This window comes from Hyla sarda, chromosome 6 (assembly GCF_029499605.1).
Source record: "Hyla sarda isolate aHylSar1 chromosome 6, aHylSar1.hap1, whole genome shotgun sequence".
NCBI lineage: Eukaryota > Metazoa > Chordata > Amphibia > Anura > Hylidae > Hyla > Hyla sarda.
This window is the reverse complement of record NC_079194.1, coordinates 77,699,060-77,717,584: the sequence shown is the minus strand read 5'-3', so window position 1 is coordinate 77,717,584 and position 18,525 is coordinate 77,699,060. Positions and strand designations below refer to the sequence as shown.

Below are 18,525 nucleotides of genomic sequence, written 5' to 3'. Positions count from 1 at the left end.
ATTAGAAGCACTCTCTTTGAGGCCAAGTTTCCACACAGCTTTTTTTCCTGGCATTTTTTTTTTTTTTTTTTTTAAATTGCCACTGCAATTTTCGAGCTAAAGCCAGACGTGTGTTCACAAGGAATGGGGAATATAAGAGAAGGACTTTTACTTCTTCCTACTGGATCCACTTCTGACTTTGGTTCAAAAACTGCAGTGGCAGTTTTCCAAAGAATCAACAGAAAAAAAACATGTCTAGGAACAGCCTAAGAGAGTGCTCTTAATCTCAGCTCATTTTCTGTATAAAAGACACCTCGGAGGAAAAAATCTTGCTGATTGCTAGGGGATTTGATACTTACACAAGTGTCAGGGACTTACTGAATAAAATGTGAATTCAGTCATAACCTATTCGAAATGTGCTTTGCTGGATTTTTTGTTTTATTCTGTCTTTCACTGTTTAACCCCTTAAGGACGCAGGACGTAAATGTACGTCCTGGTGAGGTGGTACTTAACGCACCAGGACGTACATTTACGTCCTAAGCATAACCGCGGGCATCGGAGCGATGCCGTGTCATGCGCGGCTGATCCCGGCTGCTGATCACAGCCAGGGACCCGCCGGCAATGGTCGACGCCCGCGATCTCGCGGGCGGCCGCCATTAACCCCTCAGGTGCCGGGATCAATACAGATCCCGGCATCTGCGGCAGTTCGTGATTTAAATGAACGATCGGATCGCCCGCAGCGCTGCTGCGGGGATCCGATCATTCATAACGCCGCACGGAGGTCCCCTCTCCTTCCTCCGTGCGGCTCCCGGCGTCTCCTGCTCTGGTCTGTGATCGAGCAGACCAGAGCAGGAGATGACCGATAATACTGATCTGTTCTATGTCCTATACATAGAACAGATCAGTATTAGCAATAATGGTATTGCTATGAATAGTCCCCTATGGGGACTATTCAAGTGTAAAAAAAAAATGTAAAAAAATTTAAAAGTAAAAAAAAAGTGAAAAATCCCCTCCCCCAATAAAAAAGTAAAACGTCCGTTTTTCCTATTTTACCCCCAAAAAGCGTAAAAAACATTTTTTATAGACATATTTGGTATCGCCGCGTGCGTAAATGTCCGAACTATTAAAATAAAATGTTAATGATCCCGTACGGTGAACGGCGTGAACGAAAAAAAATAAAAAAGTCCAAAATTCCTACTTTTTTAATACATTTTATTAAAAAAAAAATTATAAAAAATGTATTAAAAGTTTTTTATATGCAAATGTGGTATCAAAAAAAAGTACAGATCATGGCGCAAAAAATGAGCCCCCATACCGCCACTTATACGGAAAAATAAAAAAGTTAGAGGTCATCAAAATAAAGGGATTATAAACGTACTAATTTGGTTTAAAAGTTTGTGATTTTTTTTAAGCGCAACAATAATATAAAAGTATGTAATAATGGGTATCATTTTAATCGTATTGACCCTCAGAATAAAGAACACATGTCATTTTTACCATAAATTGTACGGCGTGAAAACAAAACCTTCCAAAATTAGCAAAATTGCGTTTTTCGTTTTAATTTCCCCACAAAAATAGTGTTTTTTGGTTGCGCCATACATTTTATGATATAATGAGTGATGTCATTACAAAGGACAACTGGTCGCGCAAAAAACAAGCCCTCATACTAGTCTGTGGATGAAAATATAAAAGAGTTATGATTTTTAGAAGGCGAGGAGGAGAAAATGAAAACGTAAAAATTAAATTGTCTGAGTCCTTAAGGCCAAAATGGGCTGAGTCCTTAAGTGGTTAAAGCTCTCAAAAAAAAAAATAAACGGTTATGTGTTACTCAGTAAGTTATCATGTAAATGTAATTTTTATGTCTCTATCACAGATATTTCACAAAAAAATAGGATATTACAGCAGCTCAGTGTCTTCTCCATCTTTCCAAAGGGAGGGGGTGTGCCTCTCGGAAGCCTGGCAGCTTTCTCTGTAACTACAACTCCCAGTATGCCCAAACATCCTTTGATTGTCCAGGCATGCTTGGAGTTGTAGTTTTGCAACAGTTGGAGGCACATGATTGGTAAAACTGTGTTACAGCAGTGTTGCTGCAGGCTGTGTTCCTCCAGCAGCTTTGTCAATCAGCCATCTTGTGTCCATGACCCTTGGACACATTCATGCTGCTGTGGGACTCTGTGTCCTCGGAGGTATGGGGACCCCTAGTGGTGGTATTTTCAAAGGCAGTTTTCTTTAATAAAATGTTGCATTCTTTTAAAGTAGTAAATTAGAAAACAAAACTATTGTATTGCCAAGTTATACAACATATAAAAAGTTTTTATATCTGACAGTGCCCATTTAAAAAAAATCAACCATTAAAATTATAGACCGATCAATTATTTGTCAGTAGGCAAACATACAGAATCAGCAGGGGGGGTGAAATACATTTTCCTTCAACGTAGCAGTGGTCCTCAACTAGAGACTCTCGAGCTCTTGCAGAATTACAACTCCTATTATGATGGAAGTTGTAGTTGCACAACAACTGGAGAGCCCCCAGGTTAGGGAACACTAACTAGCCTGATTAGTTGACCCAGAGGAAGCACACACCATCACACCGGCCTCTCGTGTGATCCTTCAGGGAACCTTTACCCCCTACACAGGTGGCATTTTGCTGCAGTAAAGGATACTGTTTGACTTCATGTCTCTGTGGATAATGTTCTTTGCATGTAAATAGCTGCAAGAGAACAAAGGGCTGTTAAACATCAAAGAAAGAAAGAACACAAACAAAGGAATAACTTGGCTTGCCCTCCGCAAACTGGCTAAAGGTTGTTCACGTTCTTGCACAGGCTGGATTGTGTCTTTATACCTTGATCACTGTACTGCAGGGACGCAAGCTTCAACAAGTCGCCTGCCTGCTGGCACACACACAGCAAAGCTGACATTTAGTTTATAATCAGTAAATATCCTGCTTGGCAGATCACGTGACCGGCCGCAGAGCAAGAATATCAAGAAATGCCTTCACAGAGAACTGGGTTCTCAGAGCTTTAAAAGTGTTTGGTCTATACAATGTAAGTGAAAATAGGATATCGGTAGTCATATATAATTGATGTCCTTATACAGTATACAGAACAGGGCAATTCAATGTAAACTGAATATCTAAATTCTTTCCTTCACTGTCATCTACAAATAAAATTAGGAATCCCAGATTATCTTTACACTCTATCTTTGCATGTAGTTATCTAGTGACCTGACATGACTGCTGTGACTTCCGTGCAGCAATTCAATAGATCAGTGTTTTACAACCAGTGTGCCTCCAGCAGTTGGAAAACTACAATGCCCAGCATGCCCAGACAGCCAAAAGGAGTTGTAGTTTTCCAACCGATAAAGGCACACTGGTTGTGAAACACAGCAATACATGATGGGTCACTGCACTTCGCTTGTACATCTACTAAACATTAGAATGGATAGAAAAGAATGTACTCTCTCTCATAAGACAATTAATTATATTTTTACCTCTACTCTATTCCAATGAAGTAACTGAAAAAATTCTGAATGTTGGTGGTCCTTGAGGACTGGGCTGGGGACCACTGCCATAAGCTCATTTTTACCATCTTCCCAAAGGAATCACATCTTTTCCAAGAAGGTATTGTTTTAGTGAAAGGAAGCCAATAACCCAATACTATGTCCATTAGGGATGTCTTGATACCGATACTGGACATTTGCACGAGTACTTGTACTCATGTAAATGTCCCCGATACCTAATCCGATACCTGTCCAACCTGATTAATAGCAGGTTAGCTCAGGGAAAACCCTGTCATCTAACATTGAAATAAGTATTGGTAATTGGTATTGGTGAGTACTTAAAAAAAAAAAAGTATCGGGACATCCCTACTGGGAGTTGAAGTTTTGCAACATCTGGAGGGCCACAGTTGAGACCACTGAACTAGGAGGACATGAGACTGCAATACTCTCTTAACAACATAAGGTGATTTTAGTACGTACCTGCCAGACGGTAATGGACATGCTTAGGAAGGATCTGCGCTGGTCTTGGGGCTAAATGGCTATGTTGTTATATTACCATTACACTGTGTCCTATGGCTATCGAAATGGCTTTTTCTTGTTGGAGTTTCCTCTCTTCAACTACAAGTCCCATAATTCCTAGTTTGTAAGTGTGAGGGCACTTTTCTCCGTCCCAAACATCAACCACCCACCGATTGAAGCACAAATGAGCTGCATTCCATGCAAAAGACCAGTGTTTTCTGACCAGGGTGCCTCAGGCTGTTGCAATGCTACAATTGCAAAAAAAAAAAAAACCCCACCTCCCCTAACAACCCAGCATTTGCTCCACCCATTGAAGCAGGACAGGCTCCCTCTGAACACGACTAGTGATGTAATGTCTTGGGCCACACTGCAACCTGGGATAACCTGTGACAACACTTATTTTGTATGCTGTTAAAAATAAACTTTGGGGCAAAAATCCCAGAAAAATTGCAAGACCACCATAAAACACAGATACAGACACTCTACGAGTTACACTAACTTTACAGCCCCTGTAGCATCGTCAAATAAAAAAAAAAATAAAATCCTGGAATACCCCTTTAATACTTACTCCATGCCTTGTGCTGTCTGTCTGGCAATGTCTATCAGCTGGAACATCTGGAATTTGGTCTCTTGTACATGCAGATGTTTGTAGAGGCTGCTGCCCTCGCACCACTGTGTGACGATAGCCAAGTTTTCTTTCGTCATGTAGCCCATAAAGAGCAAAATATTCACATGCCGTGTTTTCCTGTTGAAGTAGTAAATACTATTTTTAGGTACCGGAAAAGATGCCGCATGCAATCTGATCTAAATTCAACAGCATACAGATGGCTGCATTGTTGGTATTTTGTTTACTAAAGACACTAAACTGTAGTAGGTCAATATAAGTACATATAAATGAATGCTGATAATCCTTTATGAGGGATCGGTCCTATCAAACTAATCTCACGAGCTTCAATGAGAACGTGACCTCTAAACTGGACCAAGGTGAGAGTCATCTCATGGCATACTGCATCTATATTTTTCTAAACCATTGCTACATAACACGAAAATGCTTGAAATGGGGAAAATGTGTGTAAGTGGCTCAGTGAAAGGAAATAGAGGATGGGTATTAATGGTACTAACTGAGTGGGTGACTGTTACTAGTGGGGCCAGTTTTGGGTCCTATTCTTTTTAATATACTTATTAATGATCTTTCAGAGGGATTATATAGTAAAGCATCAATCTTTGCAGATGCTACTAAACTGTGTAAAGTGGTCAACACTATAGAGGACAGTGCACTGTCTATAGAAGATAACACAATAGAGGACAGTACACTGTGTATAGCAGAAAACACACTAGAGGACAGTGCACTGTGTTTAGTAGATAACAATAGATGACAGTGCACTGTGTATAGTAGATAACACAATAGAGGACAGTGCGCTGTGTATTGTAGATAACACAATAGAGAACCGTGCACTGTCAATAGTAGATAACTCAATAGAAGACAGTGTGCTGTTACAAATGGATCTAGATAGTTTGGTGGTTTGGGCTGAGAAGTGGCAGATGAAGTTCAAAACAAATAAATGTAAGGTTACGCATATGTAGAGTAAAAATCGAGGCTGGGAACATGTATTAAATAGTAAAATACTGGGGACGAATTAAATGGCAAAGGTCTTAGTCAACAGTGAAATAATTCTACCACTTTAAAAATCACTAGTCAGACCACACATGGAATACTGTGTACAGTTTTGGACAAGGGTGGACTAGAGCACCCAGAAAGAATCAGAATTAGGGTAATTTAGTTTAAAAGACAGAAGGCTTAGAGGCATCTTAAAGGGGTATTCTAGGGGAATTTTTTTATTTTTATATCAACTGGCTCCAGAAATTAAAGGGGTACTCCTGTGGAAAACTTTCTTTTTTTAAATCAACTGGTGCCAGAAAGTTAAACAAGATTTGTAAATTACTTCTATTAAAAAAACAATCCTTCCAGTACTTTTTAGGGTCTGTATACTACAGAGGAAATGTTTTTTTAACACCGTGCTCTCTGCTGACATCATGACCACAGTGCTCTCTGCTGACATCTCTGTCCATTTTAGGAACTATTCAGAGTAGGAGAAAATCCCCATAGCAAACATATGCTGCTCTGGACAGTTCCTAAAATGGACAGAGGAGTCAGGAGAGAGCACTGTGGTCATGGTGTCAGCAGACAGCTCTGTGTTCCAAAAAGAAAACCCTTTCCTCTGTAGTATACAGACCCTAAAAAGTACTGGAAAGATTAAAACATTTTTATAGATGTAATTTACACATGTGTTTAACTTTCTGGCACCAGTTGATTAATAAAAAAAAAAAAAAAACAAAAAAAAAAAAAACAAACAAAAAAAAAAACTGTTTTCTACAGGAGTACCCCTTTAACCAGATTTGTAAATAACTTCTTTAAAAAATCTTAATCCTTCCAGTAGTTATCAGCTGCTGAAGTTGAGAAGTTATTTTCTATCTGACAACAGTGCTCTCTGCTGACACCTCTGCTTGTCTCAGGAACTGTCCAGAGTAGGAGCAAATCCCCATAGCAAACCTCTAATGCTTCGGACAGTTCCTGAGACAAGCAGAGGTGTCAGCAGAGAGCACTGTTGTCAGAAAGAAAAGAAGAACTCAACTTCAGCAGCTGATAACTACTGGAAGGATTAATTTTTCTTAATAGAAGTAATTTACAAATCTGTTTAACTTTCCAGAGACAGTGGATATGGATATATATATTTTTTTAAAAAGGTTTTCCTGGAATACCCCTTTAACCCCTTAAGGACCAAGCCCATTTTGACCTTAAGGACCAGGCCAATTTTATTTTTGCGTCACTAGATGCTGTATTAGAGAGGATTGGATGCTGCCCCTGTTCACACGACACCATCACCTTCCATTTGACATTTTTTACATGCTATATATGCTACTGCATAAGCAATGGTATCACTTACCGTATTTTTCGTCCTATAGGACGCACCGGCGTATAAGACGCACCCAATTTATAGGTGCAAAAATCTAAAAAAAATAAAGATTTTGAACCCAATAGTGGTCTTCAACCTGCGGACCTCCAGATGTTGCAAAACTACAACTCCCAGCATGCTGGGAGTTGTTTTGCAACATCTGGAGGTCCGAAAATTGAAGACCACTGCATAGGAGGTAATACTTGCGTGTACCCGCCGCTCCGGACCCGTCACCGCTGCCCTGGATGTCGCTCCATCGCTGTCGCCGTGTCCCCGTCGCCCCGGAACGTCTCTGCTGCCGGCCGGGTATCCTCACTCTCTGTCGCCGCCATCACGTCGTTACGCACGCCGACGCACGTACGCGACTACGAGGAAGGAGAGCGCCGGCCATACAGGGGATCTCTGAACGGAAAAGACACCGAGGAGGAAGGTAAGGTCCCTCCCGGTGTCCTGTAAGCACTAACCCGGCTATTCTGTCGGGCTGTTCGGGACCGCCGCTGTGAAATTGCGGCGGTCCCGAACAGCCCGACTGAACAGCCGGGTTAGTGTCACTTTCCCTTCAGACGTGGCGGTCAGCTTTGATCGCCGCGTCTGAAGGGTTAATACAGGGCATCACCGCGATTGGTGATGTCCTGTATTAGCCGCGGGTCCCGGCCGTTGATGGCCGCAGGGACCGCCGCGATAGGGGTGTATTCGCCGTATAAGACGCACCGACTTTTTCCCCCCAAATACGGTATGTCTGCCAGGAGCTTCTTCTCAGGATAGCTGCTACACATAGATCATGATCTGAACAGGGCCTCTAATGTAGGTAACCACAGGGTAACTGATTACCTCACTATGAAGAGAAACAATTGCCCTGCTTAGAAGTCAAAATAGTGAATACTTCGCATAAAATACTGATGCAAAACTTAAATTTAGGTCTTATACTACTACTACTCACCTGAGAACAGCAACTTCATTTCTAAAGGCCTGCAACTGTTCTGGGGTTGGATCTGTAACTTTAAGGATTTTTACCGCCACATCACCTAAAAGACAGGAAACTAAATGTTACAATAATCCAGGTGTGAAATCACAGTCCTGCCTTATGACACTTCTCCATTTATTGCAGTTTTTAGGTGATCAACTTCTCTGAAAGAAGAAAAAAAAAGCGACTGTCCTTAAAGGAATGTGTTATTACGTGTTATTGTGTTATTACTTGTTCTGCTGCAACAGAATCTCCGAGTGGGATTTTTCCACCGGATTCCGCCGTGTGAATGAGGCCTTATAAACAGAGTTGCACAACTGTCGCACACAAAATTCTATAACAGACGGTGATGCAAGACATAAACATAGCTGTACACAGTCAGTGACGACTTTCCACTCGTCCTTCAACCCCGTAATGTCCAGCACCTTATATATTAAAAATCCACACTTAGTAACCTTGCTGCACAAACAAGTATAAATACAAGCAGATATAATGCCGACCTTGTGTATGGTTGCATTGCCATCTCTTTCCCAGATACCATTCTCCCTAGAACACAAACAGTTAAGCGATGCCCAGGCTTCTCTCCAGCCTGTTATTATCCGGCAACTGTTTACTGTCACATCTCGGTATTTTTGGCAAATTACATAGAGACCAGGCCAGGGGGATCATTGCTTGCAGATTTATATATAAAAACACAAATCTCGCCGATGTCACAAGCCTCATACCCTGAACACGTTCTTTCTTATAAAGCTGCATATTTTGGCTGTGCTCTGCTAACCGCATCATGAATTAAAGAATTTGCCAATCTGTTGGTCAGTTCTTTCGCCACCGCGCAGCGGAGCAGAACAGGCAGCGTTTTCAGAGAAGACTTCACTGCATCTTCGTACCATCCCACATGCCAAGTGTAATTCTGGAATATTAATATAAAAACCTAATTGAATTAAAAAAAATTAAAAAAAGGCAGATCGTCGATTCCTACGGAGCGCCATTTAACTCTATAGGTATAGGTGAAGGGCAACTGAATGATCTCCCAATCTGAAACACCCTGCCTTGTTTGTTTACATGGGCCTACTTATATAAAATGTAGGTTACACTAATCTAATATGGAACCACCTTACAACAGAGTCTTCAATATTGTTTATTGAATCCCATTACAAGAAGGGCTAATAATCAGCAGGTATTGACACTACTACTGAACTGCAGAGCAGCAGAACAGAGGTGTAGTAAAAAAATCTGGAGGTCTGCTGGTGTCCACTAGGGGGTGACAAATAGAAGAGACTATTCTGATATAAGTACAGTGACCCCCCCCCCCCCCCCCCCGACCTACAATGGCCCCGACATACGATCATTTTAACATACGATGGCCTCTCAGAGGCCAACGCATGTTGAAGGCAGCATCAACATACGATGCTTTTGTATGTCGGGGCCATCGCATAAACGGCTATCCGGCAGCGCAGACTGCTTCAGCTGACACCGGATAGCCGTTTACGATGCCCCATGTGGTCCGCTGACGATCACTGTCCTTGGGGCTCCGGAGTGTCCTCTTCAGGATCCTCTGCATAGTTGGCGCTCTCCCATCGTCGTCATCACGTCGTTGCGCACGCCGTCCCCGTCATCCAATAGGAGCGGCGTGAGTAACAACGTGATGGCGGCGACGGAGAGCGAAGATGCCGGGGAAGCAGAGGCCTTGCCGGAGCGTCAGGGACACCTCGGGGACGTGGTGACAGCGATGGAGGGCGACATCCAGGGCAGCGGTGATGGTCCGGAGCAGCGGGGACAGGGGAGTACAACTTCCTCTACCAGTGGTCTTCAACCTGCGGACCTCCAGATGTTGCAAAACTACAACTCCCAGCATGCCCGGACAGCCGTTGGCTGTCCGGGCATGCTGGGTGTAGTAGTTTTGCAATATCTGGAGGTCTGCAGGTTGTAGACCACTGTCCTATACTTTACATTGCACGGATCCCTCAACATATGATGGTTTCAACAAACGATGGTCCATTTGGAACGGATTACCATCGTATGTTGAGGGACCACTGTAGTCGGGATGGAAGAAGGATGATTTGGTACTTGTACCTGTGACATTAGAAATGCAATCTATCCTGCAGGCATCATGTTATAGAGCAGGGGGAGATAGATATATAGTTCTGTGAGGAAAGCTACAATATAAATGGTCGTATATTGATCTAAATTCCTGCTCATTTCTGGCCTAGGTGTCCAAGGTAAGGTCCAAATCAGTCATTGACATTTATCTTTCCATGTAAACTCAAACCCCGAAGTCTGTCAATCACCGGGAGAACCGCCCACTGGACTCCTAAGCAGAAGAACAAGTAGGGATTAAGCTGAGTACATTCATTACAAGTTATGCAGAATATGTTCCCCCTACTATACATCAATTTGCTCAGCTCCTCTTTCTCTGTAATAGGACAGAATAGACTGCATTGTCAATGTGACCGGTTCCTTATAAAGTGGACCTGTCAATAGGAAAACGGGAGTAAATAAGCACACAGATAGGGATAGTCATCATCAAGATTTTGGGCATAGCTTATTCATCTGCATAGATTTTACTGAACTATAATATAAGTCTTTTTGTTGATATGTAAAGAGGTTCACGTGCCATGGGAGCATTCCCCAGCACAGTACGAGCCCGGATAAGTCCCACACATGTCCTCTATCTAGTGGCTGTCAGTCAAACACAGAAGGCGTATGCAAGCTGGGTTTTAGGAGGGTTCCTTTAAAAAGGTATTTTCCTTAAACTTATTTAAAGCTGAATGTGCATGTAAATGTGAGACTGAAAGGACCCATCCTTCTATTAAACCATTTGTACTGTATAACACAATGCACAAGAATTTGGAGGCAGCACAGGGACAGAGTTAATGTGCATTCTGGAACGGCCGGCAGGTTCTCCATTTCCTTGTCAAGACTAAATATGTATGATGTAATTCCCACTTTAAGGGCAACACCCAAAGTTACAGTCATCAGCCAAAACTTTTTACTTCTCTGTGTTCATGTGAAGAAGCAAAAATGCTTAACTGGATGGGGTACAAGCAAATTGTCAGAGGGTGCAAGACAAACTATCCTATTAAAGCTTCACCCGCCAGCTTCCAGATGAACATATAACCAAGAAAAATGCTGAAATTGACAATTCATATGCTGCTGGAAAGACATTAAAGGGGTACTCCGGCGCTAAGACATCTTACCCCCTATTCAAAGGATAGGGGATAAGATGCCTGATCGCGGGGGTCCTGCCGCTGGGGACCCCCATGATCTTCCACGCCGCACCCAGTTAGAATCAGCCCCCGGAGCGTGCTCGCTCCGGGTCTGATTACTGGCGATCACGGGGACGGAGCATAGTGATGTCACGGCTCCGCCCCCGTGTGACGTCACGCTCTGCCCCCTCAATGCAAGCCTATGGAGGGGGCAGCTGTCACGCCCCCTTCATAGGCTTTCCTTTGGATAGATGATAAGATGTCTTAGCGCCAGGGTACCCCTTTTAAGGGGTACTCCGGTGGAAATTATTATTATTATTATTATTTTTTTTAAATCAACTGGTGCCAGAAAGTTAAACAGATTTGTAAATTACTTTTATTTAAAAAAAATCTTAATCCTTCCAGTACTTATGAGCTGCTGAATACTACAAAGGAAATTCTCTTCTTTATGGAACACAGAGCTCTCCGCTGACATCACGAGCACAGTGCTCTCTGCTGACATCTCTGTCCATGTTAGGAACTGTCCAGCATATGTTTTCTATGGGGATTTTCTCCTACTCTGGACAGTTCTTAAAATGGACAGAGATGTCAGCAGAGAGCACTGTGGTCATGATGTCAGCAGAGATCTCTGTGGTATTCAGCAGGTAATAAGTACTGAAAGGATTAAAAAAAAATTTAATAGAAGTAATTTACAAATCTGTTTAAAGGGGTACTCCGGTGAAAACCTTTTTTTCTTTTAAATCAACTGGTGGCAGAAAGTTAAACATATTTGTTAATTACTTCTATTAAAAAATCTTAATCCTTCCAGTACTTATTAGCTGCTGAATGCTACAGAGGAAATTCCTTTCTTTTTGGAACACTGATGACATCACGAGCACAGTGCTCTCTGCTGACATCTCTGTCCATTTTAGCAACCATGCATAGCAGATGTAAGCTAAGGGCAGCATGGTGGCTCAGTGGTTAGCACTGCTGCCTTGCAGTGCTGGGGACTTGGGTTCAAATCCCACTAAGGACAACAATACATAAAGTGTTATTGTTATTATTATAATAATGTCAGCAAAGAGAACTGTGCTCGTGATGTCATCAGAGAGCATTCCAAAAAGAAAAGAATTTCCTCTGTAGTATTCAGCAGCTAATAAGTACAGGAAGGATTAAGATTTTTTAATAGAAGTAATTTACAAATATGTTTAACTTTCTGCCACCAGTTGATTTAAAAGAAAAAAGGTTTTCACCGGAGTACCCCTTTAACTCTCTGGCACCCCTTTAAGATAATATCAAATCCTAACACCCTATAGAAGTGGTCTTCAACCTGTGGACCTCCAGATGTTGCAAAACTACAACTCCCAACATGCCCGGACAGCCAACGGCTGTCCGGGCATGCTGGGAGTTGTAGTTTTGCAACATCTGGAGGTCCACAGGTTGAAGACCACTGCTCTATAGTATTCTCCTGTCTGACTCCATTTCCCACCCCACATCATGATGTTCCAGCACATTCAGTCCTGTTCACGTTGCATTTAATCCCAAAAGCGGACAAGTCACTGCCTCCCACAAGATCAGTACGCCCCTCCTTTGCTGTTGCCATGATACTCCAGGTCTGCTCTTCATAAAAGGAGGGCGTCTCAAATAAGGAGGCACTCTGCTGCTTTTCAGTGCTTGTCCTGAACTAGTGTAAGCCTTACATGCGTCCGTGTCTATAGCGGTTACAGTGGAAGTTTTTGGCAAACTGTTTACTTGTAACATCTGTTCGATGTCTGCAGAAAGGGAGCATAGTGAAGCCTGTGTGTGCTTCGTGATGACGTCCATTACAATGATGGGTTTATCTGCGATGACGAGTGTGGACATGCACCAATTCACCACCTGTAATTGAGTGGAGCTCTTACAATACACATGTTGCCATGAAAGTGAATGTCAGCTCCTATCCCGCTCCAGCTAATGTACATTAAACAAATTCATCTGACTGGAAGCCGATCTTCAAAAAGGAGATTTATTTTGCCGCCTGTAACATATTCCGTCACAAGAATAGGATTCTGTAAATGAAAGGAATGTGATCGGCACAAAAAGAATCTATGCAAATATGAAAAGCTTTATATAGAGCTGTACCCGAGTAGCTACTTGGCACAACAGCAACGTGCTGTGAAGTCTAAGTAAAGCCATCTTTAAAAGGGATCGTTTCTCTATGACAAATCCTTGTCCATTGGCCCGATTTATGAAATATTACAAATAATAAAAGGATCAAGATCCCTGTCAGCGCTGCTTAAAGGGGTACTCCGGTGGAAATTAAAAAAAATATATATTTTTTTAAATCAACTGGTGCCAGAAAGTTAAACAGATTTGTGAATTACTTCTATTAAAAAATCTTAACCCTTCCAGTAATTATGAGCTGCTGAATACTACAGAGGAAATTCTTTTCTTTTTGGAACACATTGCTCTCTGCTGACATAATGACCACAGTGCTCTCTGCTGACATCTCTGTCCATTTTAGGAACTGTTCAGGGCAGCATATGTTTTCTATGGGGATTTTCTCCTACTCTGGACACTTCTTAAAATGGACAGAGATGTCAGCAGAGAGCACTGTGGTCATGATGTCAGCAGAGAGCTCTGTGTTCCTAAAAGAAAAGAATTTCCTCTGTAGTATTCAGCAGCTAATAAGTACTGGAAGGATTAAGATTTTTTTTTAATAGAAGTCATTTACAAATCTGTTCAACTTTCTGGCACCAGTTGATTTAAAAAAAAGAAAAAAAGTTTTCCACCGGAGTACCCCCTTTAATATGATCCACAACCACCAGGGACAGATAGATCCTCATTTTATTTATGGTGGTAAAGGCTACAAAGCATTTCAGGACTTTAACAGGTAAAAGACACCTAACCTGACCCAGGGGTAGGGACCCAAGGGTGGAAGATCTTAACCCCTTAACGACCACGGACGTAAATGTACGTCCTGGTTTGGCGGGACTTGCCGCACCAGGACGTACATCCACGTCCTGTGTATGACCGCGAGCATCGGAACGGTGCTCGCGTCATACACAGCAGGTTCCGGCTGCTAGCAGCAGCCAAGGACCCGCGCGGATGCCCGCCATTAACACCTCAGGGGTCTTCTGCTCTGGTCTGCGATCGAGCAGAAGATCACCGATAATACTGATCAGTGCTGTGTCCCATGCATATCACTGAACAGTATTAGCAATCAAAGGATTGCTATAGATAGTCCCCTATAGGGACATAAAGTGTAAAAAAAAGTTGAAAAATGTAAAAATAAAAAGTAAAAAAAAAAAGTGAAAAATCCCCTCCCCAATAAAAATGAAATTTGTCAGTTTTTCCCGCAAAAAGCGTATTTAAAAAACAAAACAAAAACATTTGGTATCGCCGCGTGCGTAAATGTCCGAACTATGAAAATATGTTAATGATCCCATACGGTGAATGGAGTAAAAGTAAACAATAAAAAAAGTCCAAAAATGCTGCTTTTTTGTGACATTTTATAAAAAAAAAAAAAAAATGTATAAAAAAATTATCTAAATGTTTTATATATGCAAATGTGGTATCTAAAAAAAAGTACAGATGACGGTGCAAAAATGAGCCCTCATACCGCCCTATATACGGAAAAATTTAAAAGTTATAGGTGGTCAAAATAAGGCGATTTTAGATTACTGATTTTGTACAATAAGTTTTAGATTTTTTTTAAGCGGTACAAATATATAAAAATATCTAGCCATGGGTATCATTTTAATCGTATTGACCCACAGAATAAAGAACACATATCATTTTTACCGTAAAGTGTACAATGTGAAAACGAAACCATCCAAAATGTGCAAAACTTTGGTTTTCATTAAAATTTCCTCCCTAAAAATTTTTTTTGGGGGTTTCGGCGTTTTATGGTAAAATGAGAGGTTTCATTACAAAGTAAAATTGGTCACGCAAAAAACAAGCCCTTATATGGGTCTGTAGATGGAAATATGAAACAGTTATGGATTTTAGAAGGTGAGGAGGAAAAAACGAAAACGCAAAAATAAAATTGGCCTGGTCCTTAAGGTGAAAATGGGCTTGGTCCTTAAGGGGTTAAGCAGCGCAAACACAAACCTCCATTCCTTGCAATACTTTCACTTACCCTCATGTTAGTTGCACTTTACCAAATTGTCTGGTTTGATCAATGCAATGGCAGGAGCTGGGCCAAGAAACAACCCCCTTAGGCAAGAGTTTAACTTTTATCCTATTCTTTCTCTGACACTCCATCCGAGTATACCTCATCCTGCCGTTAAGAGAGTCCTCTCCTTTTTTGTCTTTTGGAGTCTAAACATATGCCCTATTAAGGTATATTTAAGCCTTAGGCTGAATTTACATTAATATTCGGTCAGTAGTTTTAGCTTAAGCATGAAATGGGTCCAAACATACAAATAAGGTCCATATCTTCCCATTATAGTTTCTCTCTGTGTTGGTCCATCTCCTGGTTCTGGTTATAAATGCTAATCAAAGTACCTTGAGGGACATTTATCAATGTTTGCTTATGTATTTTTTTTTTAGTAATTTTTTTCCTTACTTTGTTTTTGCTTATGTGCGACTTATTTATCAACTGCTTTCAGCCTGTTGATAATTTTCTTTCACGTAAGCAATTTTTCCTTTTTTTACTTTGGTAGTAGCTTTTTCTGCTCCATGTTTGAGCTGGAGTAAATTTAGTCAATTTTTAACCTTGTTGCGACTTTTTTGTGCGCAGTTGCGACTGTCGCAGTTGATAAATACCCGACTAAAGCAAATCCATTTTGAAAAATTTACTACGTAAGCAAGTTTGAATTTTCTTGCTTTCTTGTTCTTCATGCAAATTGTCGCACGAAAACACACGTAGTCGCAGTTGCGACAATTTTGCGACAATTATAGTAAAGAAAACCTGACTAAACCCGTTGATAAATGTCCATCATTGTGTCAACACAGCCATAGAGGCGGGGTATCTACCGTAGGGGAGCCCATTGTATGAGCTAGGATCTGACTGTATAGCATGACCACCCCATGCAATGAAATAATGAATGGACACATGCCCTGGCGATAAGTTTTACTGGTTTGTGGCTTTATTTGACCAGGATTTTTTGTTTGCTAATTGTGGCAAAAATGTCAAATCCAGAACAGGGACATTAACGTGCTTGGAAAATGTTTTCTGAAGCCATAAATTGCTTGGAGAAACATTACAAACCTTGGATGCAGCGCTACGCATCATTACATTAACACACTAAAAAAGACTGGATAATGGGAAAACAAAGTCATTCTAGATCGGACACGTGATTAGGGGCAGAAGATGAGCCGTATACCAGCTTCTTTTTAAAACTTCTAGAACCCATATAAAATGTGCACATAATAGGTATAAGCTGCAGTTTTTTACACTCACCATGCCATTTGCCTTTGTATACTGTCCCAAAAGATCCTGATCCTATTCTGGATGACAGCATTACTTCACTTGCCTCTATTTCCCAGTAGTAACTGGAATCTCTTTGCCCGCGGGAACGCTGTAAAAACAAATCAGTTATATCGGTGACTTAGGCAACTCTGATTACTTCTCCCAACTGGTGGACTCATCCAGCATCATCTCACTGTGTTCAGTACAGCAGTCCTCACTTCACATGCTACCACCTTTCCCATCCATTCCTCACCATCTGTTTGGACCCTACTTGTAGTTAAAAGGGTTTCGCCATAATAACACCTTGGCACCTATTCACAGCACCAGTGATAAGTGTCTAATCAGTGAAGGCTGGGACCCACCTCCCAGATCACCAAATGGGGGTCCGAGTGCCTCTGTTTATATGGAGTGCCGGTCAAGTCTACAAACCGATGCTCTATTCAAAAACTCTATGGAATTACTGCAGCAGACACACACACACCCTAATCCACCCGTTCTCATGATCGGTGGGCATCCCAGCATTTAGACCGTCACCCACCAGATTCTGATCACTTGTCCTGTGAATAGCTTTAAAGGGGTACTCCGGTGGAACTTTTTTTTTCTAATCAACTGGTGCCAGAAAGGTAAACAGATTTGTAAATTACTTCCATAAAAAAAAAATCTTAATCCTTCCAGTACTTATTAGCTGCTGAATACTACAGAGGAAATTCTTTTCTTTTTGGAACACAGTGCTCTCTGCTGACATCATGACCACAGTGCTCTCTGCTGACATCTCTGTCCATTTTAAGAATTGTAGGAGAAAGAGTAGGAGAAAATCCCGAAAGCAAACATATGCTGCTCTGGACAGTTCCTAAAATGGACAAAGATGTCAGCAGAGAGCACTGTGCTCGTGATGTCAGCAGAGAGCTCTGTGTTCCAAAAAGAAAATAATTTCCTCTGTTGTATTCAGCAGCTAATAAGTACTGGAAGGATTAAGATTTTTTTAATAGAAATAATTTACAAATCTGTTTACCTTTCTGGCACCAGTTGATTTAAATAAATAAAAGTTTTCCACCGGCGTACCCCTTTAAGTTGTCATTAAGTGTAAACATCCTTAATTTTCTCAGCAGCAAAAAGTTTTCCATAGCCTCCCAAAATACAGAACAGTCCATTACACTTACTATTTTATTTTTCTCTTGGCTGCTGGACATGGCAGACTTCTCTCTGTGCGTTGGAGCTGGGGTTTTGGACTGAGACCATCCTGTAGGACTCAAGTTATTTGGACTCCCTGACAATGCAAAATAAAAAAATTGGCATATAAAAATATGTATACATAAAATAAAATCATAACATCATAGATTTATTTTTATATAATAATAATAAATAAAAAAAACACAACATTATATATTCAAAAACATTTTTATGAAAAAATAAAAAATGGAGGACACAGTGAGAACTTTACAGTTAGCTGGGCTTTAAGCCCAGTAGGGCTTCTCAGCCTCAGTATTTTTGTATATATTTTATACACACACACACACACACACACACACACACACACACACACACACAGTCATGGCCGTAAATGTTGTCACCCCTGAAATTTTTTAAGAAATTGAAGTATTTCTCACAGAAAAGGATTGCAGTAACACATGTTTTGTTATACACTTTTATTCTCTTTGTGTGTATTGGAACTAAACCAAAATAAGGGATAAAAAAAAAGGAGATTTTTTTTTAACACTTACCGTAAAATCTCTTTCTCGAAGGATCCATTGGGGGACACAGACCGTGGGTGTATGCTGCTGTCTCTAGGAGATGTGACACTATGGCAACAAAAACAGTTGGCTCCTCCCAGAAGGATATACCCGCCTTCAGGCTCTGAGCCAATCAGTTTAAGTTCCAGAGCAATAGGAGGAGACTAACAGGTCAAGAAAAACCCCAAACTGTCCGAGAACCAGAAGAAAAAACATAACTGAACACACCCTCGGACAGAGAACCAAGGAAAATTCCAAAAGGGTGGGAGCCGTTTCCCCCAATGGATCCTTCGAGAAAGAG

General features: G+C 41.3%; 1 protein-coding gene across 12 annotated transcripts in view; it reads right to left on the bottom strand.

Annotated features, from left to right (window-relative positions):
- RAF1 (Raf-1 proto-oncogene, serine/threonine kinase) overlaps positions 1-18,525 on the bottom strand; it is a 148,835-nt gene that overhangs the window by 11,557 nt on the left and 118,753 nt on the right. For all 12 annotated transcript variants that reach the window (XM_056524238.1, XM_056524237.1, XM_056524235.1 and 9 more), the window contains 5 exons: positions 17,655-17,761; positions 16,486-16,603; positions 7,891-7,975; positions 4,565-4,741; positions 2,643-2,689 (listed from right to left, as the gene is read on the bottom strand). In XM_056524238.1, coding sequence (XP_056380213.1) covers positions 2,643-2,689; positions 4,565-4,741; positions 7,891-7,975; positions 16,486-16,603; positions 17,655-17,761 — 534 coding nt within the window. The remainder of the gene's footprint in view (positions 1-2,642; positions 2,690-4,564; positions 4,742-7,890; positions 7,976-16,485; positions 16,604-17,654; positions 17,762-18,525) is intronic.